The sequence below is a fragment of the Paramormyrops kingsleyae genome, chromosome 3 (assembly GCF_048594095.1).
Source record: "Paramormyrops kingsleyae isolate MSU_618 chromosome 3, PKINGS_0.4, whole genome shotgun sequence".
Lineage (NCBI taxonomy): Eukaryota > Metazoa > Chordata > Actinopteri > Osteoglossiformes > Mormyridae > Paramormyrops > Paramormyrops kingsleyae.
Genome location: NC_132799.1, coordinates 38,448,666 through 38,473,987, shown reverse-complemented (window position 1 = coordinate 38,473,987; position 25,322 = coordinate 38,448,666). Strand labels below are relative to the sequence as shown.

The window sequence follows — 25,322 nt, the reverse complement described above, 5'->3', positions numbered from 1 at the left end:
ACACAAGTACATGCACACAAAATGCACCAAAACATTGCTTTTGTTAAAAACGTAAACTTTATTCAGAAACACAGAACAAAATTTAATTTGTTTGTTTTCGAAACAAAAAACAGCATGGTTGCCGTTAGCATGGATAAGGGAAAAAAGAGAACATCGAAGGGCGTGAGGTTCTAGTAAGCTATGCAGGATAAGGCCAAAATGGTTTGCCTATCTTTTTCAGCGTGTAAAAGATAACGAGATGGGACGAACCAGCCAAAGAGGCAGGCGAGCTACACAGCAAAGTGGAGGGTGATTGGGCAGTGGTCACTGCCCATCGCCGAATTACGAATCTTGCTGTCACACAGTGCCGACATCAGCTTGCTGGAGAGCACAAAGTAGTCCAGCCGCCAGCCCACGTTCTTGGAGCGGGAATTCATCATGTAGGTCCAGAAGGTGTAGGCATTGGCCTGCTCTGGGTACAGCTCCCGGAAGCTGTCAACAAAGCCGGCGGACAGCAGCTGAGTGAACCCCTCACGCTCTTCAGCGGTGAACCCAGCATTCTTTCGGTTACCCTTGGGGTTCTTCAGGTCGATCTCCTGGTGAGCCACGTTCAGGTCACCACAGAGGACCAGGGGTTTTTTCTCATCCAGCCCGCTCAGGTAGGCCCGGAAGTCCACATCCCAGGTCTTGCGGTAGTCAAGTCGCACAAGGCCCCTGCCAGCGTTCGGCACATAGGCCGTGACCAGGTAGAAGGTGGGGAACTCCGCAGTAATCACCCTCCCTTCCTTGTCATGCTCTTCTTTGCCTGCAGTAGGACAGGGAGGGAAGTGAGGACTCGGCAAAGAGAACTTTGAGATAATGATGTACAGTACTAGAAATGATACAAAAGCAAGAAAAATGGTGTCAAGTATTCACCAATGCCAAAGGTGACGTTTAGGGGCTTGGTTTTGCAAAGCATGGCCACCCCACTGTAGCCCTCCTTATCCTCAGAACCAGCCCAGTACTTATGGGGGAACTCAGGCATGGAGGTGATGTCTTGAGGAAGGGCCTTCTCTGAACACTTGGTCTCCTGCAAGCACAGCACGTCGGGGGATTCCTCGCGGACCCACTGCCCAGGGAGGAAAACCAACAACCACTAAGTGTTCAGTCAAACCTTAGCTGGATTAGCTGTATGAGTGGTTAAATGTAAAAACAATTGTAAGATGAAGTTTGAAGTTTCTTTTTTTAGAAGCACTATCTAATTAAAACAACTCTAACTGAAAACTGAATTATTGAATGAGTAAGCACCTACAGGCAACAAATGAGAATTATATTTACATTTATTTTTATTCAGCAGACACTTTCATCCAAAGCAATGTACAGTACCAGTCAAGTTTAGAAATGCCTGGCACCTGTCCTTACAGTAGAAAAGTTTTTGGAAGAGTTTGACCAGAGAGTGAAGGAAAAGCAGCCAGTGAGGGCTCAGATATGTGGGAACACCTTCAGGACAGCTAGAAAGGCATCCCAGGAGGTATCCCACCTCATTACACTGATGCAAAGAGAAGGGTTAATGGCCTTGCTCAAGGCCCCTTTGGTGGGACCACTCTGCCGACCCAGGGGTTAAACCGGCAACTTTGTGAGTTCCCACCCCCAGAGCTGCCCCCTCCCCAAGCAACATTTTTTTTGGTCAGTGCATAATTACATACATGTTATTTTATAGTTTTGATGTCTTTATAACATGTTGAGAATAGCACAAATAAACCTTTCTATGGGTAGATGTGTCCAAACTTTTGACTGGTACTGTACAACTGAGAAAATCACTGCATGCAAACCCTGGAGCAATTGGGGTTAAGGGCCTTGTGCCAATAGGGAAATCACTCTGCTGAATGATCTGAACTGCTCATCTTCTGATCAGTCCTAACCCACAGAGCCTCTCAGCACCCCACTATTTATATTACTGTATCTTTTTTTTTTTATATTCCCTCCTCCACCCCCCCTCTGCGGGGGACTGTATCTATTTTTTTATTTTTATTTATTTTTTTTTATTTTTTTTTAATTATTATTTATTTATTTATTTTTTATTTTATATTTTTATTTACTTCCTCAAAAGAAGGAGAGGGGGGGGGGGACAAAGGAGAAGGAGGGAAGAGAGAGAGAGGGAGAGAGAGAGATGGAAAGAAAACATAAGAACATAAGAAATTTACAAACGAGAGGAGGCCATTCGGCCCATCAAGCTCGTTTGGGGAGAACTTAGCTAATATCTCAGAGTTGTTAAAATCTTATCTAGCTCTGATTTAAAGGAACCCATGGTTTTAGCTTCCACTACAATAGCAGGAAGACTATTCCATACTCTGACTACACGCTGTGTAAAGAAGTGCTTCCTCAAATTTGTTTTAAAATGTTCTCCCGCTAATTTCCACTTATGGCCACGAGTTCTAGTATTTAGACTAATATTGAAATAGTCATTTGGCTGAACAGCATCCAGACCCGTTAGAATCTTATAGACCTGAATCATATCCCCCCTTAGTCTCCTTTGCTCAAGGCTGAACAGATTCAGTTCCGCTAACCTCTCCTCGTAAGACATTCCTCTAAGACCAGGAATCATTCTCGTAGCTCTTCGTTGCACCTTTTCTAAGGCAGCAATGTCCTTCTTGAGGTATGGTGACCAAACCTGCACACAGTATTCTAGGTGGGGTCTTACCAAGGAATTATATAAGTGTAACATCACCTCCCTTGACTTAAACTCCACACATCTAGAGATATAACCCAACATTCTGTTTGCCTTTTTTATTGCTTCCCCACATTGGCGAGAGTGGGACATGGAAGCATCAACATACATACCGAGATCTTTCTCGTAATCAGCTACCTTTATTTCAGTGGAACCCATAAAATATCTGTACTGTATATTTCTGCTCCCTGCATGGATTACCTTACATTTATCTGTGTTAAATTTCATCTGCCAAGTATCAGCCCATTCGCTAATTAAATCCAGATCCCGTTGAAGCCTCTCTGCTGCTTGATTAGTATCTGCTACCCCGCCCACCTTAGTGTCGTCTGCAAATTTAACCAGTTTACTGTATGTATTCGTGTCAATATCATTAATGTAAATTAGGAACAATAGTGGTCCTAAAATTGAACCCTGCGGTACCCCACTATAAACGGAGGCCCACTGTGACATAGTGCCTCTAATAACTACTCGCTGCTTCCTATCAGTTAGCCAGTTTTTGATCCAAGCTGCCACAGTTCCTAAAATTCCTGCAGCTTTAAGCTTTAACAAGAGCCGTTTGTGGGGGACAACATCAAAGGCTTTCTGGAAATCTAAGTAAATCACATCATAGGCCTTTTTGTGATCAATTTCACTTGTAGCTTCCTCAAAGAACTCAAGCAGATTCGTTAAGCAGGATCTACCTCTCCTAAATCCATGTTGGCTATCCTTTATAATGTTATTTGCATCTAGGTAATCTACCATTTTCACTTGAATTATAGCTTCCATTATTTTTCCAGTAATGCTAGTTAAACTGATTGGCCTATAGTTTGCTGGATTACTTCTATCCCCTTTTTTGAATATGGGTGTTATATTAGCATGCTTCCAATCTGATGGTACCACACCCGCAGATAACGATTTCTGGAATATTAAAGTCAAAGGTTGGCTAATAATATCCCTCATCTCTTTCAAGACTAAAGGTAAGATGCCATCAGGCCCCTGCGATTTATTTATTTTGAGTTTAGCTAGGCTTAGTATCACATCAACCTCAGTTATACATATATTGGTCATAGACGATGCTGTATTCGTATTAATTGGTGGTAAATTACTTGTGTTCTCTATTGTGAACACCCTTGAAAAATAATCATTAAACTCGTTTACCATATCAATTTCGTTATCAATTATAAGGCCCTTACTATCCTGCAAATTAGTGATTTCAGCTTTTAGTGCTCTCTTAGAGTTAAAATATTGGAAGAAACCTTTACTGTCATGCTTAGCCTCCAATGCAATTTTTCTTTCTACATCCCTCTTTGATAGCCTAATGTCATTTTTTAACTCTGCCTGTAGACTTAGATACTCCTGCTTGATTTTGAAATCATTAGTTATTTTCCAGTTGTGGAACAGAGCCCTTTTCCTCCTGACTTTATTCTTAATTTCCTTAGTAAACCACCTTGGTTGTCGTTTCCTAGATTTAGTTTTGCTGGAAACAGGTATGAAGTCCTCTTGCACTTGCAACAATGTGCTTTTGAAAAATTCCCATGCCTCTTCAACTGTTTTGCTATTTAACTCTGTCCAGTTTACAGTTTCTAATTTCCGTCTCATACCATTAAAGTTAGCCTTCCTAACATTGTATACTTTTAATTTAGACTTTGCTCTTCGGACACTAAAATTAACCTCGAATTTAACCATGTTATGATCACTACCGTACAATGGGTCTAAAACCTCTAATTTTCCAATCCTATCCTGGTTATTACAAAAAACGAGATCAAGAAGGGCTTCTCCCCTGGTAGGAGTATTAACAAACTGAGTAAAAAAACAATCCTGTACTAATTCCACCATCTCAAGTTCATTTACAGAAGAGCCAGAGACTGTGTCCCACTGTATCCCAGGTAAATTAAAATCACCCATAACCACCACATCATTTTTATTACTCATAATCCTGATATCATCATATAATATTCTGCTTTCCTCTACAGCTACATTAGGTGCCCTATAACAAACCCCGACAATTAGGCCATTTGAATCTTTAGCATCAAGTTTGATCCATACAGCTTCTGAATTTTTATTTTTATCAGTGAGTTCCCTTGCCTGCAAGTTTTCTTTTACGTATACTGCAACACCACCTCCCTTCTTGCCTATCCGGTCTCTACGGAACAACGTATAACCATCCATATTATATTCATCACCATCATTGTCACTCATCCATGTTTCAGTTATTCCTATAATGTCGTAATTGTCTGAAGAAATTAAAGCCTCTAAGTCATTAATTTTGTTTCTAATACTCCTAGCATTCAAATACAGACCACTAATGGTAGGCCTTTTACATTGTCTACTTTTAATATTTATTTGGGCTTTCCGTCTCTCCCCACATAAATTCATAACTGACCTCCCTGCCCCCCCAGTCCCTAGTTTAAACATTCCTCAACTATTCTGCACATACGCCTCCCCAATACACTGGTTCCCCTATGGTTCAGATGCAACCCGTCCGGCTTGAACAGGTCCCACCTGTTCCAGAAGGTCTTCCAGTGCCCCATAAACCTGAACCCCTCTTTCCTACACCACCATTTTAGCCACGCATTTAATCCCCTTATCTCAGCTAATTTTGCCTGACTTGCACGTGGCACGGGAAGTATTCCAGAGAATACCACCGTGGATGTTCTGCTTCTAAGCTTATCCGCGACTTCTATAAATTTATCTTGCAGAACAGCCCTTCTGCCCTTTCCTATGTCATTGGTGCCAACATGCACCACGACCACTGGATCCACCCCGGCTGGGGCCAAAAGCCTGTCCACTCGATCTGGAAGGTCCCCTACCTGGGCACCAGGCAGGCAAGACACCGTACGGGACCCTCTATCACGGGTGCACACATAACTATCTACACCTCTTATAATTGAATCCCCTACTACCACAACCTCCCTCCTACTGGGGTTAGGTGGCTCCTTGGTGCCCAAGGGCCCACCTGCCTCCCCAGTCTCTTCCGGCTCTAAAGCTGGAAGCACCTGAAAGCGGTTAGAAACCGTTACTTCAGAAAAAAACAAAACAAAAGAAAAACAAAAAAAAACAAAAAAAACAAGAAAAAAACAAAACAGATAATCTGCTTCCATGTCTGTTGAAAAGAGAAAGACAACATACAACATCTGTACTAATCACAACGACCATCAAACGTTAAATGTTGTTGAACAGCACACACAACCAGCCTTACAACCCATGCCCAGAAACAACAGCCGATCAAGACAGTGTGTGTCCGTGAGCACCTGTGTGCACACCTGTGTGTCAGCGCGCTGGTGTTCCTAAGGTTTCTCCAAGTAATTGTCTAGTAGTGTGTGTGGGGAGCCACAGCCCCGCCCACCCAGGACATGAAGTCGACACGGGGGAGACCCGGGCCCCAGATATCCAGAGGCCCCCCAGGGCACGGGAACCCCAGGAGGACCAACGCAGGGACAATTGCAGCCCCCACCGAGAAAAGGGCAGAGGAGCGCTCCGGAGGGGGGCCATCCGGCAGCCACATCACAGGAGCCCCAGGGGGCCGTGGCGACGAGCACGCAGGCCCCACCGGCGGCCGGCCACACCAGGGCAGACCGGACCCCGGGCCCAGAGATCCAAGGGACCCCCCACCCCCCAGCCAGGGCCCCGACAGAGCCGGAAGGGCCAGGCCCCGGCAGGCAACCGCCGAGAGTGAGCCAGCACACACCAGAGCATCCAGCCCCAGACATCGAGAACCACCAACGCATCGGCGGCCGGGGGCCTCATCCACCAGCAGGGAGTGTGGCGGGGGGTAATAGAGCCTGAGATGTTATTTCAGGTGGAGTCTAAGACCCAACCTGACACATACGTATAGACAGACAGGCACACACATACACAAGCATACGTTCCCACCCTCATGCACACATAAACAAATATTCACCCATTCGCCCAACATGAAGACACAGAAATGAACGCCATACACACACTCACACTCCCCATATATACTCTATACTCCGAGATCTAGGCACCACCGCCCCCAGAGGGGCAATCCGCCACCAGACCTCGGAGATGGATCCCTTTTTTCCTCTGGCATGGGGACAAGAAGACCACCCCGGACCCCACAGCAGCCGAGAAGCCCACCAGCCCAGACCCCGACCGGACGGCCAGCTCCTCCCAGCCCCTGGCCCCAGATGGTGAACAGAGAACGGGGGTGTGAAAAGACCCCATGCTTCCCTCCGCCCGCTCATATGTGGTGTTGGTGCGTGTTGTTCTAAAGTGCTTTAAAACAGGGGAAGGGCATGGTGCTAACCACCCTCTGCCAATATTACTGTATCTTACAGTTACATCAAACTATATGGAACTGCTTTCTCTAACAACAATTTTATTGTACCTGTGAAGTTTGCTTTAATATTTTTAAATGTTAAGTTCCTTGCTAGGAACAACCCACTCCCAAACTCACATCCAGACCCTTCTTCTTGACCCAGGCCCGCAAACCATCCACGTTCCATGAAGTGATCTTCATGTTGGCTGCACGGCCATCATTAGTGGTCAATTTGTCTGGGGGGTCTTCATACAGTATAGGGGCTTCCGGTTCCTTCTCCTTCTTGCCTTTCTTGGCAGGTGGGGCTGGTGGGATTAGGCATATTGGAATAAATAAATAAAAAAAAAACATGCATGAATGGCACAATTAAAATGGTGTAATTATTTATCTTGATCACAATGGTGGTTTCTGAGGTCATCAGCAATAACAAGCACTACTACAAACTGCCTAAATCATTAAAGAGAACACTTAAGTTTTCCCTGCTTCATGTCAAAGCCTAAAGGTTAAAAATTGAAAAAATTACCAGCACCGTTGTCCTTGTCGCCATCTGCTGCAGCTGCTGCTTCCTCCTTCTTCTTACCTCTCTTTGACATCCTTGCCAATCCCCTACTCACACACAGACCCTCCAGACACACGACACGCACACACAGAAGTACACGCACTGCTGCAACAGCGCGGCACAAATGGCAGGAAAGAGAAATGTAATAAAATTGCACAGCATCAGAATTTCACACAATGTCATCTCTAACACGGGCAGGGGATATTGCGCTACCTGACCTGAAAATCACATCTCTTGCAGTTTACGGTACAATGAAACTAAAACGAACACACAGAGATTAACGTAAGGGTCAGTTTATTTATAGAAATAATTTGTGAGGAACATGGGGACGACCTTCGAAAACCCAGTTTTAAGCTACAGATAAACGGTAGAATCCTGACTACCCTTGCCAACACAGATACCTTTGTTATGTTTCATTTTAATTTTTTTACATTCAAGTATATACCTTGCAGTGTGTTGATACTAAGTAAACGACCTTGATCTTAATTTTACTCGTTGACTAGCTATGCACATGATTTGTAATTAATGCATTATATTTTCTTAACAGTGACCTGAGTTTTTGGATACACCTATTAACAACACCAGTTAAACAAAATGGACTCATGGACTAGCCCCTGCAAACGGTAGACTCCATCTAAAAGTCAACTCGCTACACCATTTGAATGAATGAACTGGGTAGCTAATTAAACGACGTTTAAGTGAATATCTTGTATTCGACTAAACAACGAATCACGTAATTAAACAATGGGCTGGTTTGAAGGATATGAACAGATAAAATCTTACCGTTCACTTTCACTTCTCAAATCAACAAAATGCGAGCATGTCCACACTTCTCAAAACAAAGCAATGCACGAATGTATCACACTCGCCTCGCGCAAGGCATCCAAACTAGCGCCTGACTGTATTTAGCTTTCAAATCTTAATATACGAAGAAATCCTCGAAATACTTTGATTATAAAAATGGGTATATAGTAATTCAATTTTATATTGAGCAATCAACATTATATGCTGTTCCATAAAAGAGGAGTTTTCAATCAGGAGTTATTCGGACAACTTTAATTCCAAACGCGGTCTTTCCAAATATGGATTTCCGGAGAAGGCCCCACAGTTCTTGTCTGACGTACTGTTTTTCATTTCCGGTCTGACTTTGGAGATAAAAGTTTCAAAATATAAATGAACAAAGGATCGGAATTATATATTTTCTGTGTGATGAATGCGCCGAAATAGCTTATTACATACTTATATTTAAATAAATAGCCCGAGGAATACAAAATATAGATACATAGTAAATATTCGTTGGCTAATATTGAGCTCTTTGACTTTAAATTATTTTGCAATCAATAAATTGCTTCTAAGATTTGTGCGAATTATTTGGAGGCATGCATGGTGTTTTTGGCCTCCTGTTAATCGCATTGTTTATATTTTAGAATTTTCAAAATAATTATTTTTCAGGGCGGATGAGACAAGTATAACCGTCTAAAACCGCCAATGCTTCACAACAAATATACCATAATTAGGTCTTCATTATCAAATAAATATTTATTTTGATTATCACCTTTAAGTCTCAATATATTGGCTTGTCTCAGAAACTATCATAGACATTTGTCATGAATCACTCTGCCACTGATGTAACTTTTGACTTTCACCTGTATTTCAAATGCTTATCCTTAGTGGGTCATAGGGAGCCTGGAGCCTATCCCAGGCAGTGCGGGGCTCAAGGCTGGGATTCCAATCCACATGCAGACACATATACTCAACCATACACTATGGACAATTTTGAGATGCCAGAGACACCAGGCCTAACTGTATATATTTAGACTACAGGAGAAACCTATGGGACATGCAGTGTCCACATAGGTCAGAGGCAAGATTTGAATACTAACCCCACATCAGTACTACCCTCTGCACCACCATGTTTCCCTAGTACAGCAATACTTTGAAGTGACTTCTAATACATGTGTGTCTGTGCACTGATATTTACATCCTGTGCAGGGTGTACTCCATCTTTGAGTTCTATACTGCCTTAGACAAGTCTCCAGAGCCACCCTGCAACACTGACCAGCATAAGCAGTTATAAGATGGATCAATATTCAAGTTTAAACTGTCAGTCAAAGGTGTACATACATCATCTTTTAATGCATTTGTCTCTGTTTTAGATATATTTACTTTATAGTAAAAGGGGCAATTGATAATTGATATATACCAAATATTGCAATGACCAAGAGAAGTGTTCAACATCTCAAAATGTTCTCAAATCTTAGACTCGTTATAATAAGAACATAAGAAATTTACAAACGAGAGGAGGCCATTCGGCCCATCAAGCTCGTTTGGGGAGAACTTAACTAATAGCTCAGAGTTGTTAAAATCTTATCTAGCTCTGATTTAAAGGAACCCAGGCTTTTAGCTTCCACTACACTAGCAGGAAGACTATTCCATACTCTAACTACACGCTGTGTAAAGAAGTGCTTCCTCAAATTTGTTTTAAAATGTTCTCCCGCTAATTTCCACTTATGGCCACGAGTTCTAGTATTTAGACTAATATTGAAATAGTCATTTGGCTGAACAGCATCCAGACCCGTTAGAATCTTATACACCTGAATCATATCCCCCCTTAGTCTCCTTTGCTCAAGGCTAAACAGATTCAGTTCCGCTAACCTCTCCTCATAAGACATTCCTCTAAGACCAGGAATCATTCTCGTAGCTCTTCGTTGCACCTTTTCTAAGGCAGCAATGTCCTTCTTGAGGTATGGTGCCCAAACCTGCACACAGTATTCTAGGTGGGGTCTTACCAAGGAATTATATAAGTGTAACATCACCTCCCTTGACTAAAACTCCACACATCTAGAGATATAACCCAACATTCTGTTCGCCTTTTTTATTGCTTCCCCACACTGACGAGAGGGGGACATGGAAGCATCAACATACATACCGAGATCTTTCTCGTAATCAGCTACCTTTATTTCAGTGGAACCCATAAAATATCTGTACTTTATATTTCTGCTCCCTGCATGGATTACCTTGCATTTATCTGTGTTAAATTTCATCTGCCAAGTATCAGCCCATTCGCTAATTAAATCCAGATCCCGTTGAAGCCTCTCTGCTGCTAGATTAGTATCTGCTACCCCGCCCACCTTGGTGTCGTCTGCAAATTTAACCAGTTTACTGTATGTATTTGTGTCAATATCATTAATGTAAATTAGGAACAATAGAGGTCCTAAAATTGAACCCTGCGGTACCCCACTATGAACGGAGGCCCACTGTGACATTGTGCCTCTAATAACTACTCGCTGCTTCCTGTCAGTTAGCCAGTTTTTGATCCAAGTTGCCACAGTTCCTAAAATCCCTGCAGCTTTAAGCTTTAGCAAGAGACGTTTGTGGGGGACAACATCAAAGGCCTTCTGGAAATCTAAGTAAATCACATCATAGGCCTTTTTGTGATCAATTTCACTTGTAGCTTCCTCAAAGAACTCAAGTAGATTCGTTAAGCAGGATCTACCTCTCCTAAATCCATGTTGGCTATCCTTTATGATGTTATTTGCATCTAGGTAATCTACCATTTTCACTTGAATTATAGCTTCCATTATTTTTCCAGTAATGCTAGTTAAACTGATTGGCCTATAGTTTGCTGGATTACTTCTATCCCCTTTTTTGAATATGGGTGTTATATTAGCATGCTTCCAATCTGATGGTACCACACCCGCAGATAACGATTTCTGGAATATTAAAGTTAAAGGTTGGCTAATAATATCCCTCATCTCTTTTAAGACTATAGGTAAGATGCCATCAGGCCCCTGCGATTTATTTATTTTGAGTTTAGCTAGGCTTAGTATCACATCAACCTCAGTTATACATATATTGGTCATAGACGATGCTGTATTCGTATTAATTGGTGGTAAGTTACTTGTGTTCTCTATTGTGAACACCCTTGAAAAATAATCATTAAACTCATTTACCATATCAATTTCATTATCAATTATAAGTCCCTTACTATCCTGCAAATTAGTGATTTCAGCTTTTAGTGCTCTCTTGGAGTTAAAATATTGGAAGAAACCTTTACTGTCATGCTTAGCCTCCAATGCAATTTTTCTTTCTACATCCCTCTTGGATAGCCTAATGTCATTTTTTAACTCTGCCTGTAGACTTAGATACTCCTGCTTAATTTTGAAGTCATTAGTTATTTTCCATTTTTGGAACAGAGCCCTTTTCCTCCTGACTTTATTCTTAATTTCCTTAGTAAACCACCTTGGTTGTCGTTTCCTATAGATTTAGTTTTGCTGGAAACAGGTATGAAGTCCTCTTGCACTTGCAACAATGTGCTTTTGAAAAATTCCCATGCCTCTTCAACTGTTTTGCTATTTAACTCTGTCCAGTTTACAGTTTCTAATTTCCGTCTCATACCATTAAAGTTAGCCTTCCTAACATTGTATACTTTTAATTTAGACTTTGCTCTTCGGACACTAAAATTAACCTCGAATTTAACCATGTTATGATCACTACCGTACAATGGGTCTAAAACCTCTAATTTTCCAATCCTATCCTGGTTATTACAAAAAACGAGATCAAGAAGGGCTTCTCCCCTGGTAGGAGTATTAACAAACTGAGTAAAAAAACAATCCTGTACTAATTCCACCATCTCAAGTTCATTTACAGAAGAGCCAGAGACTGTGTCCCACTGTATCCCAGGTAAATTAAAATCACCCATAACCACCACATCATTTTTATTACTCATAATCCTGATATCATCATATAATATTCTGCTTTCCTCTACAGCTACATTAGGTGCCCTATAACAAACCCTGACAATTAGGCCATTTGAATCTTTAGCATCAAGTTTTATCCATACAGCTTCTGAATTTTTATTTTTATCAGTGAGATCCCTTGCCTGCAAGTATTCTTTTACGTATACTGCAACACCACCTCCCTTCTTGCCTATCCGGTCTCTACGGAACAACGTATAACCATCCATATTATATTCATCACCATCATTGTCACTCATCCATGTTTCAGTTATTCCTATAATGTCATAATTGTCTGAAGAAATTAAAGCCTCTAAGTCAGTAATTTTGTTTCTAATACTCCTAGCATTCAAATACAGACCACTAATGGTAGGCCTTTTACAGTGTCTACTTTTAATATTTATTTGGGCTTTCCGTCTCTCCCCACATAAATTCTTAACTGACCTCCCTGCCCCCCCAGTCCCTAGTTTAAACATTCCTCAACTATTCTGCACATACGCCTCCCCAATACACTGGTTCCCCTATGGTTCAGGTGCAACCCGTCCGGCTTGAACAGGTCCCACTTGTTCCAGAAGGTCTTCCAGTGCCCCATAAACCTCAACCCCTCTTTCCTACACCACCATTTTAGCCACGCATTTAATCCCCTTATCTCAGCTAACTTTGTCTTACTTGCACGTGGCACGGGAAGTATTCCAGAGAATACCACCGTGGATGTTCTGCTTCTAAGCTTATCCGCGACTTCTATAAATTTATCTTGCAGAACAGCCCTTCTGCCCTTTCCTATGTCATTGGTGCCAACATGCACCACGACCACTGGATCCACCCCGGCTGGGGCCAAAAGCCTGTCCACTCGATCTGGAAGGTCCCCTACCTGGGCACCAGGCAGGCAAGACACCGTACGGGACCCTCTATCACGGGTGCACACATAACTATCTACACCTCTTATAATTGAATCCCCTACTACCACAACCTCCCTCCTACTGGGGTTAGGTGGCTCCTTGGTGCCCAAGGGCTCACCTGCCTCCCCAGTCTCTTCCGGCTCTAAAGCTGGAAGCACCTGAAAGCGGTTAGACACCGCTACTTCAGGTGATGCAGCCTCTGTGAATTGCCCACTATTGCTTAAATGACATTATTGTAGACTAGTGATGTAGTCAAGCCCACCTAATCTTAGATCCAAGTCATTGCCAAGACCAGAGTGTATTGAGAACGAGACAAGACCAAGGCAGGGCTAGACCAAGTCAAGATCAGAAACAGACTTCTTAACACAACACACTATAAAATGTGGAGCATAGGCACCATCTTGGTACTAGGCAGTATGACCTTAAATTTGTGTCACAGTATAATTTGAACCAATTTGGATGTTTTTTCTTAAAACAGGAGGTTCCATAAGTTCTGGGCAGAAGTTAGCTACCTTTCTTTTACTCTTTGATCCAAATCATCCCAAACCAGCCCTATTGAGTTTAGGTCGGGGGGATTGGGGGGGGTCAGGTCATCTGTCACAGCACTCGCTTTCTATCTTTGTTCACAAGGTAATATTTACTACATAACCTCGAGGTGTGCACTGTAAAAAAAAAATCCGTAAAAAAACGGATAATGTACTGGCAGAAAATTACCAGTACATTATCTGTTGATTTTATGAAGATTTCCGTAAATCCTAAAGCGGAAAATTCTGTAGATTTACAGTATGTCTTCTGTACCATTCAGACACTTCCGTAAATCCTAAAGCGGAAAATTCTGTAGATTAACAGTGTATCTTCTGTACCATTCACAGACACTTCCATTAATCATAAAGCGGAAAATTCTGTAGATTAACAGTGTATCTTCTGTACCATTCACAGACACTTCCATTAATCCTAAAGCGGAAAATTCTCTAGATTTACAGTATATCATCTGTACCATTCACAGACGTCAATCTTTAAGCCAAAGTTTTTAATGATGAAATAAGTCACCATTGTCAAGTTGAAATGCAAAGCTATTAACCTATATTTGCTGGTGAATACATATTCTCTTCCACTCTTAAAACAATGCTAAAACACAATAAATTAACAATATATGAATCACATTTGAATGTATAAACACATAATACAACCACATTATCAAATAAATCCAACACAATATATACAAAGTAACAAGTTTATTTCTTCGGGGAAACTTTTTTCAAGTAAACATCTGTAACTCATGTAAACATATTGCACATTAAAAATGCCACAGTAATGCCACATAACATGTTGACAATGCAAAGCACCACTAGAACCATTAAAACAACAAACTAAACCAGTCGATTTAACTAGCTTTGAACTCAAATTTTCCACTGACTTTCAAAATTATTCAGTTCGTAGAGGAATTTCAGCAGTCTAGGTGGAATGTGCTGCTGCTTTGTTCCCTTTTTTCTGACTTTGTTCCTCGTTCGGGATTTATTCCAATGAGAACTCTGCAAAAAATAGAAAAAAAATTAGCTAAACACAATTAAATTAATGATCTTGAACTACGTAGTAGCATACAGACTAATATGAGATGTAAAAGTACTCATCTACTTCATGACAATTGGAATTAGGGCTGCAATAATTAGTCAATACAATTAACAATATTAGTTCTAAAAAAATTGTTGTATTATAAAAACAAATTATCCATTTTCAGGGCCACAGCACCATAAGTCACCACAGTATCTCCGTCAGTGTTCATGTATAACTGTAACGCAGTGCAGGAACTGCTGGGGCCATACAGTATAACTTCCAGTGTCTCATGACTGCATTCTGAACTAGCGTAGAACAACACTTTAATGCAGACTTTTTAAATCAGAGTTTCATGCCACTACTGTGCCACATGAGTGTCTGAAACACAAACCCAGTAGTAGTGTTAGATCTCTGTCCATCTCTGCCCCATTCCTGTGTACCTTAAGACATGGCTACTTTAATATTAGTTTAAATACTAGAACTCGTGGCCATACTGTAGGTGGAAATTAGCGGGAGATCACTTTAAACTGAATTTGAGAAAACACTTCTTTACACAGCATGTAGTTAGAGTATGGAATAGTCTTCCTGCTACTGTAATGCAAGCTAAAACTCTGGGTTCCTTTAAATCAGGGCTAGATAAGATTTTAACAACTCTTTACTATTGGAAAGAACATGGTTTGATTACAGTTCTGCTCAATTTGTTGATCAATTTGTTCACATGGGGAGTGTTTTAATTTCTTTACTGTTCCTTCAGAGAACAGCTGATTTCAGTGGAATTACCACTGTCACCATTCCCGTGCATCTCTCTGCCATTCTGAATATCAGTCAGGGTTACTGTTTAGCATCTTATCAAGACTAAACGACTGATAGATGTGATTCACCAACGAAACACCTGCCGAAAAGACCTAGTGGACGTCAGTCATCAGGTTTATTAGTTTAGCAAATCATTCTGAACTGCAACACTTGTAGGTGGGGGTCTGAGATGTGGTCGCTATGGTTCAACTCAGCATGGCATCGCTATAGTCACTGAGCTGAGATCAGTGGGAGGTCCTTTAAGACCTTTAGCGTGTCAGCTATTGGCTAGTACTCACAACCGTGTTTTTCATGCTGTTCAGTGATATTCAGCTTCCTGACTAAACTGAAGAAAGAATCAGCAGCTAATCACCTCCTCCTTGTGATTGGACTCATTTTGACCAGCTAATCAATTTAAATGCACACAAATACTGTATGTTGTTGCATATACAGATTTTGGGTGCAAATGTGCCTAAATTGGTTACACTCTGTAGCCCTGTTTTATCAATGCATTTCAACACAATACATTTAATCTCGAGGAAAGCAGAATTCCACAATGTCATACTGTATATGCAATAAACAGCGACAAAAATATGCTCAATCAACAACATTTCAAAACGTGTTTTGCTTACCTTTGTATGAATTCCAGGGTAAGTGACATTTGTTTGGGATATTTTATGTTACAGACATAAAACAAAGAAAAGGCATAGCTCAAGGCGACAATGGGGGAGCTGATGTGATCGTTGACAACTTCATTATCTACTACAATCTTGAAGCGCCCATCACCTTAATATAAAGACAAATCAAAGACAGACATTGTCCAATTCAGAAAATCACTCCAAACATAGTTTAAATTATGTATACTCAATTCACTTTGCCAAAATGCACTGTTTGCATCAACTAAACAGTGGGGAATATGCAGTTGGAGAAGACGGAGGAGACTCCCAGCTGTAGCAGGTGTAGTTATTTTGATAATGGATATATTTTTAATCTAATTTTTAAAATTTAATTTAAAATATATTCTTTCATTTGTACTTTTAAGCAAACATTTGAACCATTTATAGAAGTCCAGGTGTCTGCAGTGCATTCTGTTAAAAAAAAAAAAAGCAAATATATTGTAAGTTAGCTGTGGAGAGAAAGTAACAGACTACAAACCCATGATAAGAATGCAGGGAGTGCTTGGGTTGCACAGTCCAGCAGCAGTTGAGTCCTGTTGTTGGGGGGTGGGGGGGGGGGGGGTCAAAGAAATGTTATGAATGTCATTATGAATTTTCTGTTTATAGTGTTTCCCATATAAGTACAGTAGGTTCATAATTACTAAGAATTAGAATATTCTGTAAAGATCAGTTGTGATGTAATACAACAATAACTGATTATGCACATATACTGATTCTAATCTGTAATGGAAACTCAGCTATATTTCAGAGACACAGAAATTCACATTGTCATACCATTTACATTGGCACCGGTTACATACTGGAATTGAGTTTCAGTACCCAACCATAGCTTCAACTGCCAGTTGCTTTGGCAACTCATTTCATGTTTTGAACAAATCAAGTGCATCCCTAAACTAACCCTATTTCACAAAGCAGGGAAAGTGAGAAGCAGGTAAAGAAAGGACCATGGGTAGCTGCCAAAGCATAGATCATAGAAGAAATGTTAATGTGCAGATAATCCAACTTCATTTTATATTACAATATATTGTAAAAGAAAAAATAAAGATGTATCTTAGTCATTATCTGGGGTTTAATTACGTACAAGCAATTTCTAAAAAATAAATAGGTTTTGATGAATGTCTGTAAAACAAGGCAGTAAGAAGTCTAACCCTACCTCATTTTAGTAGAAAAGGTAGTCAGGATTTTCCTTGAAGAATTTTGCAATGCCAGAGATCAGCTGTAGTGGATCTTCACCAACTTGATCCCCTTTTGATTCAAGGAAGTCTTTAATGTTCTTTCCTTTTCTTGACAATTCCTCTGCCAACTTTGTTTGCACCGGAAAGCCAAGGAGGGTACATGTGTGATCAAAGAAGTGAACAGCTTCAAAAAGGAAGGGCCACTCTTTCAATATTGTGTCTACTGTGCTTCCTTGGTTGATAGCTGCACGCTGGATGCTGTATGTTTCAGCCATCATTTTTCGAATAGATGACTCTGGAAGATCATTGGTTTTGAAGGCTGTTTTCAGTTCATCTTGTTTAGATTGTAGTTCTGCTGTACCTTCAACAGCAGGCTGCCACATCACACATCCGTAGCGATCCGCATGTGTAGATTTTTTCCTCAATGCATCTTCATCCTCAGCTGGACTCTTTGCTGAGCTGGTGGTTAATGGCCTTCGAACATTTTCAACTCTGTTTTCCAGCTGTACAAAGAGACTATCATAACCTGATCCAATGACATTTGTTCCATTGAGATCTCTATCTTGGAAAGAGCAGGGATATTGCTGTACAATCTGCTTTGCAATCTCTCGAAGCTTTGCTCTTCCTGGTCTTCCATGCTGTTTACCCAGTAAATCATCAATAACTATACGAACCAGCTCTCTTCTTTCTTTCGGCTTTGGTCGTTTCTTTTCACTCAAGGCAAGCATGAGGTTTGGGGGCATTTTGTTCCATGGTATAGCATATGTTGCACAGGATGATGAATTATCAGTGGGCTCAGGTGTTGGAGGTAATGTTGGGGAGAGATGAACATTCAGTGGCAGAGGTGTCACAGTGGGAGTAGGTATGGCTTGAGACTCTGGATAACATACATTATCAAAAATGAATGACATCCGCTGTTAAAGTAAGATAGAGGACTTAAGTCATAACAATCCAGTCCATCGTTTACATATGCCCAAACCAATCTGTGAATAATTTACATATACAAAGACTAATTAAAAAAATAAAAATAAATTAATAAAAGAAATAGTGTTATTGAAAGCAAAATATTGATATTGAAACTACATGTTACTTTTGATGTGTTGAATTTAGGGCAGGTTAATGACCATGGTTAAACAGGATATACAGCCCATATAGTGCAGAAGGATTAGGGTTCAAAAACGAAAAACTTACCAGCAGTGAAAGCTTGAATTAGTCTTCTACATTGAATGGGTGGCAGAATTCCATCAACGTCCTCAGTCCTCACAAAGTTAAGGTCATCTACACAACTTACTCCAATGATCTCGAGTCTATCCATGAGCGAGTCTATCACATCACTGCTGAGCAGTGGCAGAGCTTTCTTAACTAATTCTTTCACATGCTCCATAGTGGCATATGCTTAAGTGGGATGAGTAATCTTGCACCTCTGTGGTAAAAGGAAAGTGGAACATAATCAATAAGCTCATCAAGATTTTTGCAAATGAGCTTATCTGAACAATTTTTCGAAATTTCATAGACTCCAAGCTCAGGCACCCAGTTGGCAGTTTTTTCCCGCACCAAAAGCAGGGCAGTTGTTTCACTTTTGATAAAAATGCTTGCTATTTGCCCTAACCCTAGTTGCCCTTTGGTATATCTCAGCAACACGAGCATGCCGTTTGCATATGATGTCCCTCTAACGTGTACCTTATCTGTGACGACAGAGTTACTGTACATGAGGTAAGTCCAAAGTCTGCAACTGCTGCCCTTATTCCATCATCATAGAGCTCCGGATAAAAGCGAGTGGAGTCTGAAACTTGTACCTGGGGCCCAAATATTCTGCCATGAGCCTGATATGCCTGAAACAACTGATGTCTATCAGCAAGTGACTTAGTCACATTTCTGAAGTTTTTGCTTGACCTATTACATCTTTTAAAATAATTATGCTTACTCTCAAAGCGCATAGTCCATGTATGTATGAGTGGACCAAACTGCAAACTCAAGTCAGCATAGTGAAGCAGATAGTGATGTTTTGGTCTAAGATTTACATGTGGGAATAACTCTTGCCTCATTTCCACATACTCTTCGATCAGTACCTTCATGTAAGCAATCTGAGACTCTGAAAGACTAGGTGCGCAGACAAATTCAACCAACTCCCTGAGAAGAAGTACCAGCTGCCACACAGCATTGTCAGCATCCACAATTCTGTCATGCACTAAAATAGGCAAGAATTTCAACAGCCACCTGTTTTGGGCTGCATGGCCTCCAAGCTTTGTTCCATTACAGGGAACAGCATTTAGCTTGTTATTGCTTTCACCAGAAAATGATTTGAGTCTGTCATTTAGTAACTTGTAACTGAACCACTTTTGTCTTTTAATTAAAAACTGCAGATACATTGCTAAATCATAATCAACAACTCCCTCAAACAGGTCATGTGCTAGACATGGTGGCAGTCCAGGCTGACACACATGGAAATTCGACAGTTTGCTGAAAACACTGTTGTCTTTAATGCCCTGGTGCATTGTGACTTCAGGGTGATCCTCCAAAAACTACACAGACTCATTATAACCAGCAGGATCTCTCTGAGTGGCAACCGTGAAAGGGCTGAACTGAAATACATTCCTGGTGACTAGACAGAATCTGCAGAAATAGTCAGCACAGCTGAAATTTTCGGTAAAGCCACCAATCATGTGGGAGCCCAGATTATCTCCCATTATGCATGCCACAGTACCTTTATATATCTTATCCTCAAATGATATGCCCTCTTTACCTCCAGGTCACATAAGTCTGACACAAGCTCACTGAAAACTTTATCCACTCCAAAATATTTACAGTCTTTCTCTGCACAGAGCAGTGCCAATTGCATCTGATCAACAGTTGATCGCTGGTGAGGATGAAAATTTCCCAGAGTGAAGTAGACAGCTAAAACTTTGTGCTTTTGCTTAGCAGATCCGAGAGGATTAGCTATGGGAGGTATTTTCTGCAAAAAATAAAATTAAAATGAAAATGATAAAAAGGAAATACAATCTCCACTTTTCCATTTACTTCCCAAAGTCTGTGCGTAAAAATCCTGCACAAATTAAAATTAAAATGAAATAGCACTATTTGCATTTTAATTTTCCACTCATGTATGAGTCAAATGTGAAAAATTGAAAAATAAAATTAAAAACCCTTTTTGTCTTTTCATTTTCCAATTTGACTTTTCATTTCCTACTTACTTTTCATTTCCTACTTTGCGTGGCTTTTCATTTTCAAGTTCACTACATGCAAATATATGTTAATCGGAGCGGGGCGGTGGGCGGAGCTACTGATCACTGCTGCGCTTCTCAGTGCGTTTGCCGATTCCTTTCTTCTTGTGTTTCTTGCCCGTGTCGCCCAAACTAATGGCAAAGACACACGCGGCTTAAGTTAGCTACTAGGTACAGCTTCCGATTCATTTAGCTTCTTATTCGTAGCGTCTAATTTCGGGGCTTAAGTTGGAAATACAAAATAACGTATGAATAAAAGGTTTGAGAACGTATATTTATTTCGTAGAAGAAAGTCTTCCTGTATTGAAAATGGTGGAATTACCTGGGCATAATGTGATCTTTCATTTGTAACAGTAAACTGGTCGCATGACACTTTGATCAATTGTTCACACTTATTTGAATAAGAAGCCATATTTCCAAATGGAATTCGGAGGTCTTATTCATCTTGGGTAAGGTAAATATGAAATGCATAGTAAACAGCAGGCATGCCACTCTAATGACACTGAAATTAGCCTAGGCCAGATAGCTACCTAGCTGAAAACATGGCAGTCTGACCCAGGCTAATTTCAGTGTTTCCTTACAATGGCATACCTGCCATTATATCGCACGACATAATATTTAATTTCGTATTTTCAAAATGTTTTATCTAAAAACTGCACAGCATGTGCAGCTTCGAACACTCCCCTATAAGGAATCTGCAAGTAACTTAAGTCGTGAAATAAGACGCTACGAATAAGAAGCTAAATGAATCGGAAGCTGTAGATAAGTAGCTAACTTAAGCCGCGCGTGACTTTGCCATTAGTTTGGGCGACACGGGCAAGAAACACAAGAAGAAAGGAATCGGCAAACGCACTGAGAAGCGCAGCAGTGATCAGTAGCTCCGCCCACCGCCCCGCTCCGATTAACATATATTTGCATGTAGTGAACTTGAAAATGAAAAGCCACGCAAAGTAGGAAATGAAAAGTAAGTAGGAAATGAAAAGTCAAATTGGAAAATGAAAAGACAAAAAGGGTTTTTAATTTTATTTTTCAATTTTTCACATTTGACTCATACATGAGTGGAAAATTAAAATGCAAATAGTGCTATTTCATTTTAATTTTAATTTGTGCAGGATTTTTACGCACAGACTTTGGGAAGTAAATGGAAAAGTGGAGATTGTATTTCCTTTTTATCATTTTCATTTTAATTTTATTTTTTGCAGAAAATACCTCCCATAGATTAGCCACCTCAAAAGCATCTTGAAAAAGCATCACCTTTAGAAAATCTGGATTGGAGGCAAACATGGCATTAGTTCTAATGACACGCCCATCCATGAAATCATGGAGTGTACCATCTTCAATTAGAGGAGCTACACTCTGCTGAGCTGCACTTGTCTCTTTTAGCATTGCTCTGAGGTTTTCCAGAATTGGAATTTAATGATAGTGCCTCTTCTGCCCTCTATCATTGTAGCCAAGAGTGACTTCAACAGGCTGAACATAGTTAAAGTGTGTCTTGTAATACTGCAGCCTTCTATGGTGTGAAGATAAAGGACCATTTGCATGTAATGCCTCATTCATAGGGCTCTGCTCGTATGTACTCTTTCCAAGACATGTCAATGTCTCTGTTGGAACACCATACGGTACAACTTTGAGAGAGTACAGCCATTGTATACTCCTGTTGAATATCCTGAAGAGTTTTCATTTCATTTGCTATCTCTGTAATAGTTGACGCTGGGACCAAGTACTTTGCCTGCAAACCCAAGTAAAACAGAGCTAGATTTTCTGTGTAGCTAGCTTGCACTTTATCACTCCCCACATCCATACTTTGTTCTACATCAATCGCATCAGTTTCTTCAGGTACATTCCCTGCAATATGTGCTCCCTCATCAGGAAAAGACTGTTCTGCAACTTCGCAAACATGAACAGGTGCAATCTGCATAACATTCCACCCCCTATGATATCTGGAAATATGAGATGAAAATGATGTCTTTAGGTTAAAGGTCTTAGCACATCCATCAAAGGGGCAAGTTATAGCCAGACCTTCTTGTATGTGGCCACTCAAATGAGACACAAGCCCTTTAACATCTGCATATTCTCTGCAACAAAAATTCAATGAACACTTTAACTGTACAGACACATTCTGATTCCAAGTTTGTCTGGTCTTTGTTTCTCTGTGTGTTCTTGACATATGAACAGCAAAGGAGTTAAATGAGAAAAATCTTTTTCCACAATCTTTATACCCACATTTAAAATGAACATTGTTAACATGTCTGTGTGATCGGCAGTGCTTCAGGTATTCAGTCAATGAGATGCATTTAAAGTCACAAACATTACAAGTGAACATAACTGACCGTCTTATCTAATCTTTCCCCAAGAAAAGTTAAATAAAAAGGGGAAAAAGACTCAGAAGCTTCAGGACAAAGAGAAGAATGTGAGGGGCTTAGAGGAAATAAATGATTTGCAAATAGAAAAAAAAATGCCATGCCTTAAGTATAAAGCTCTCAGGTGACGCAGAACAGATACTGAATGTAATATATTTATATATATATATATATATATCACTACATCTCAAGAATATCACTATAACAATATGCCATAAACGACCCACTTTGCAAAATAGTGAGGACAGTTACACAGATGCACGCAGCGTTCCTCCGTGAATAATATTAAGGAAAAACCTGGCTAACGCGGTCATTAAGCGAATATGAATAATAAACGCCAACGTTAAATACTACCTTTCTGGTAACGTTAATGGCAGACACGAGTTAATGCAACCTGCACAACTCTTCACAACTAAAAAAGTATTGCTCGTGGCAGAAACAATTTAAATAAAAACTTAATCTTAAATAAAAATCTTAATTTTACCAGAGAAACGTGAAAGGTTTCCTCAGTCCCCGAACCTGAGTGAAACTTGTGTGACCGCGTGTAAGACCACCATATAAAAAACGGCTCCTGCGTCCTTCGACTTTCGCGCTTCGTGGTGGTCCTGCTCCCAGGATGCACTGCGCAACTGAAAATACTGGTAAAACACCTGTAAAACCCTAATACGTAAAATTCTGTCATATTAACACGGTAAATTATTCTGTTTTTTTTACGGATTTTTTTTACAGTGTGCTTAAGGTCCTTGATAAAAAATCAATGATTTTCAATAGGTTTGGCCAGATTTTTCCCTGGTATTGTATATATGTCTACAGGGTCTTTCCCTAATATTAGTTTGCTCAGTAACACAATGGAGTTATTTTGTTTCCTGAAAAATTTTCCTTAAGATTCCTAATAGAAAGCTACATGTTTACAGTTGTTGTGCTGTCCTCATTTCAAAGAACACGCAAATCAGGTTGCAGCCTCTGAACTCTGTGTTTAATGAAACAGTAAACTAAAACATTATATGTATGATCAGCCGGGGATCGGTCCACCAGGGTCTCCCTTGGCTGCCACCCAATCCACATCGCACCAAACCAATGACATTCCCCTTGCGGGTGGTGGGTTCACCTGGGGACGGTCCTGTGTACCTCTTTCGGGCAGGGCCCGGCCAGGCCCCATGGGCCAAGCCCGGCCACCAGGCGATCGCCAACGGGTCCCTTCTCCAGACCTGGCTCCAGGGTGGGGCCCCGGTGACCCTAGTCTGGGCGAGGGTAACAAGGGTGGTGGTCCCCTTATTTAAGAAAGGGGACCGGGGAATGTGTTCCAACTACAGTGGGATCACACTTCTCAGCCTTCCTGGGAAAGTATATTCCAGAGTACTGGAGAGGAGGGTGAGATCGATAGTCGAATCTCAGATTCAGGAGGAATAATGCGTTTTTTGTCCTGGCCATGGAACACTGGACCAGCTGTATACCCTTGCGAGGGTACTGGAGGGAGCCTGGGAGCTTGCTCATCCAGTCTACATGTGTCTTGTGGACTTGGAGAAGACTTACGACCCAGTTCCCCAAGGTGCTCTGTGGGGGGTGCTTGGGGAGTTTATTTAGTGATTAATTGTCATTGTTGACACACAACAACAAAATGTGTTCCCTGCATTTAACCCATATGTGACATAGCAGGGGGCAGCTAATTCAGCACCCGGGGAGCAGTGCTTGGGGGCAGTGCCTTGCTCAGGGTACCTTAGTGGTGCCTTGCTGGTCAAGGATTCAAACCTGCAATCTTTCAACTACAAGTGCACTTCCCTGACCAGTAAGCCGCCAATGCGGGGTTTGGAGCCCGCTACTGTGGGCGATTCGGTCCCTATATGGATGGAGCAGAAGCTTGGTCCGCATTGCCGGTAGTAAATCGGACGCGTTCCCAGTGCGTGTTGGGCTTCTCCAGGGCTGCCCTTTCTCACCGGTCCTGTTTATAATATTTATGGACAGGATTTCTAGGCGTAGCTGGGGTGTTGAGGGTGGCCTCAGGATTGCGTTGCTGCTTTTTGCGGATGATGTGGTCCTGTTGACTTCATCTGCTGGGGACCTCCAGCGAGCTCTGGGGTGGTTCGCAGCCGAGTGCAAAGCGACAGGGATGAGGATTAGCACCTCCAAGTCCGAGACCATGGTTCTCTGCCGGAAACGGATGGATTGCTCTTTTCAGGTCAGGGAGGAGGTACTTCCTCAAGTGGATGAGTTCAAGTATCTTGGGGTCTCGTTTACAAGTGATGGTCGAAGAGACCGAGAGCTGGACAGACGGATTGGAGCGGCATCTGCAGTTTTGCAGGCACTTAACCGGTTTGTCGTGGCCAAAAATGAACTGAGCCTGAAAGCAAAGCTCTCGATCTATTGGTCCATCTGCGTTTCTACCCTCACCTATGGTCATGAGC

General features: G+C 41.2%; 2 protein-coding genes across 4 annotated transcripts; both read right to left on the bottom strand.

Moving 5' to 3' along the window:
- Nucleotides 1-38: 38 nt before the first annotated feature.
- On the bottom strand, nucleotides 39-8,435 carry apex1 (APEX nuclease (multifunctional DNA repair enzyme) 1). Of its 3 annotated transcripts, none has more exons than XM_023797803.1 (5): nucleotides 8,290-8,435; nucleotides 7,471-7,608; nucleotides 7,086-7,252; nucleotides 895-1,087; nucleotides 39-784 (listed from the first exon to the last, which is right to left on the bottom strand). In XM_023797803.1, exons 2-5 carry the CDS (start codon nucleotides 7,538-7,540, stop codon nucleotides 270-272), a joined length of 945 nt encoding a protein of 314 aa, XP_023653571.1. In that variant the 5' UTR covers nucleotides 7,541-7,608; nucleotides 8,290-8,435; the 3' UTR covers nucleotides 39-269. The 3 variants fall into 3 exon arrangements, with proteins under 3 accessions (XP_023653571.1, XP_023653570.1, XP_072566372.1); XM_023797802.1 differs by having other exon boundaries at nucleotides 7,471-7,611; nucleotides 8,290-8,419; XM_072710271.1 differs by lacking the exon at nucleotides 8,290-8,435 and adding an exon at nucleotides 7,725-7,749.
- Nucleotides 8,436-14,636: 6,201 nt separating this feature from the next.
- LOC140588388 (uncharacterized) lies at nucleotides 14,637-18,670 on the bottom strand. The gene is made up of 5 exons (XM_072710387.1): nucleotides 18,531-18,670; nucleotides 17,318-18,216; nucleotides 16,643-16,697; nucleotides 16,120-16,273; nucleotides 14,637-14,673 (listed from the first exon to the last, which is right to left on the bottom strand). The coding sequence occupies exons 1-2, from the start codon at nucleotides 18,652-18,654 to the stop codon at nucleotides 17,324-17,326; spliced, it is 1,017 nt and encodes a 338-aa protein (XP_072566488.1). The 5' UTR covers nucleotides 18,655-18,670; the 3' UTR covers nucleotides 14,637-14,673; nucleotides 16,120-16,273; nucleotides 16,643-16,697; nucleotides 17,318-17,323.
- Nucleotides 18,671-25,322: the final 6,652 nt, after the last annotated feature.

Excerpts from the sequence above, each read along its gene's own strand:
- apex1 (XM_023797803.1), bottom strand. The coding sequence starts at position 7,540 with ATGTCAAAGAGAGGTAAGAAGAAGGAGGAAGCAGCAGCTGCAGCAGAT. Across the intron at positions 7,253-7,470 it reads CGACAAGGACAACGGTGCTG|CCCCACCTGCCAAGAAAGGC; the intron begins GTAATTTTTTCA and ends TAATCCCACCAG. Across the intron at positions 1,088-7,085 it reads TCAAGAAGAAGGGTCTGGAT|TGGGTCCGCGAGGAATCCCC; the intron begins GTGAGTTTGGGA and ends CTCCCTGGGCAG.
- LOC140588388 (XM_072710387.1), bottom strand. The coding sequence starts at position 18,654 with ATGGATAGACTCGAGATCATTGGAGTAAGTTGTGTAGATGACCTTAAC. Across the intron at positions 18,217-18,530 it reads AATTCAAGCTTTCACTGCTG|AGTCTCAAGCCATACCTACT; the intron begins GTAAGTTTTTCG and ends TATGTTATCCAG.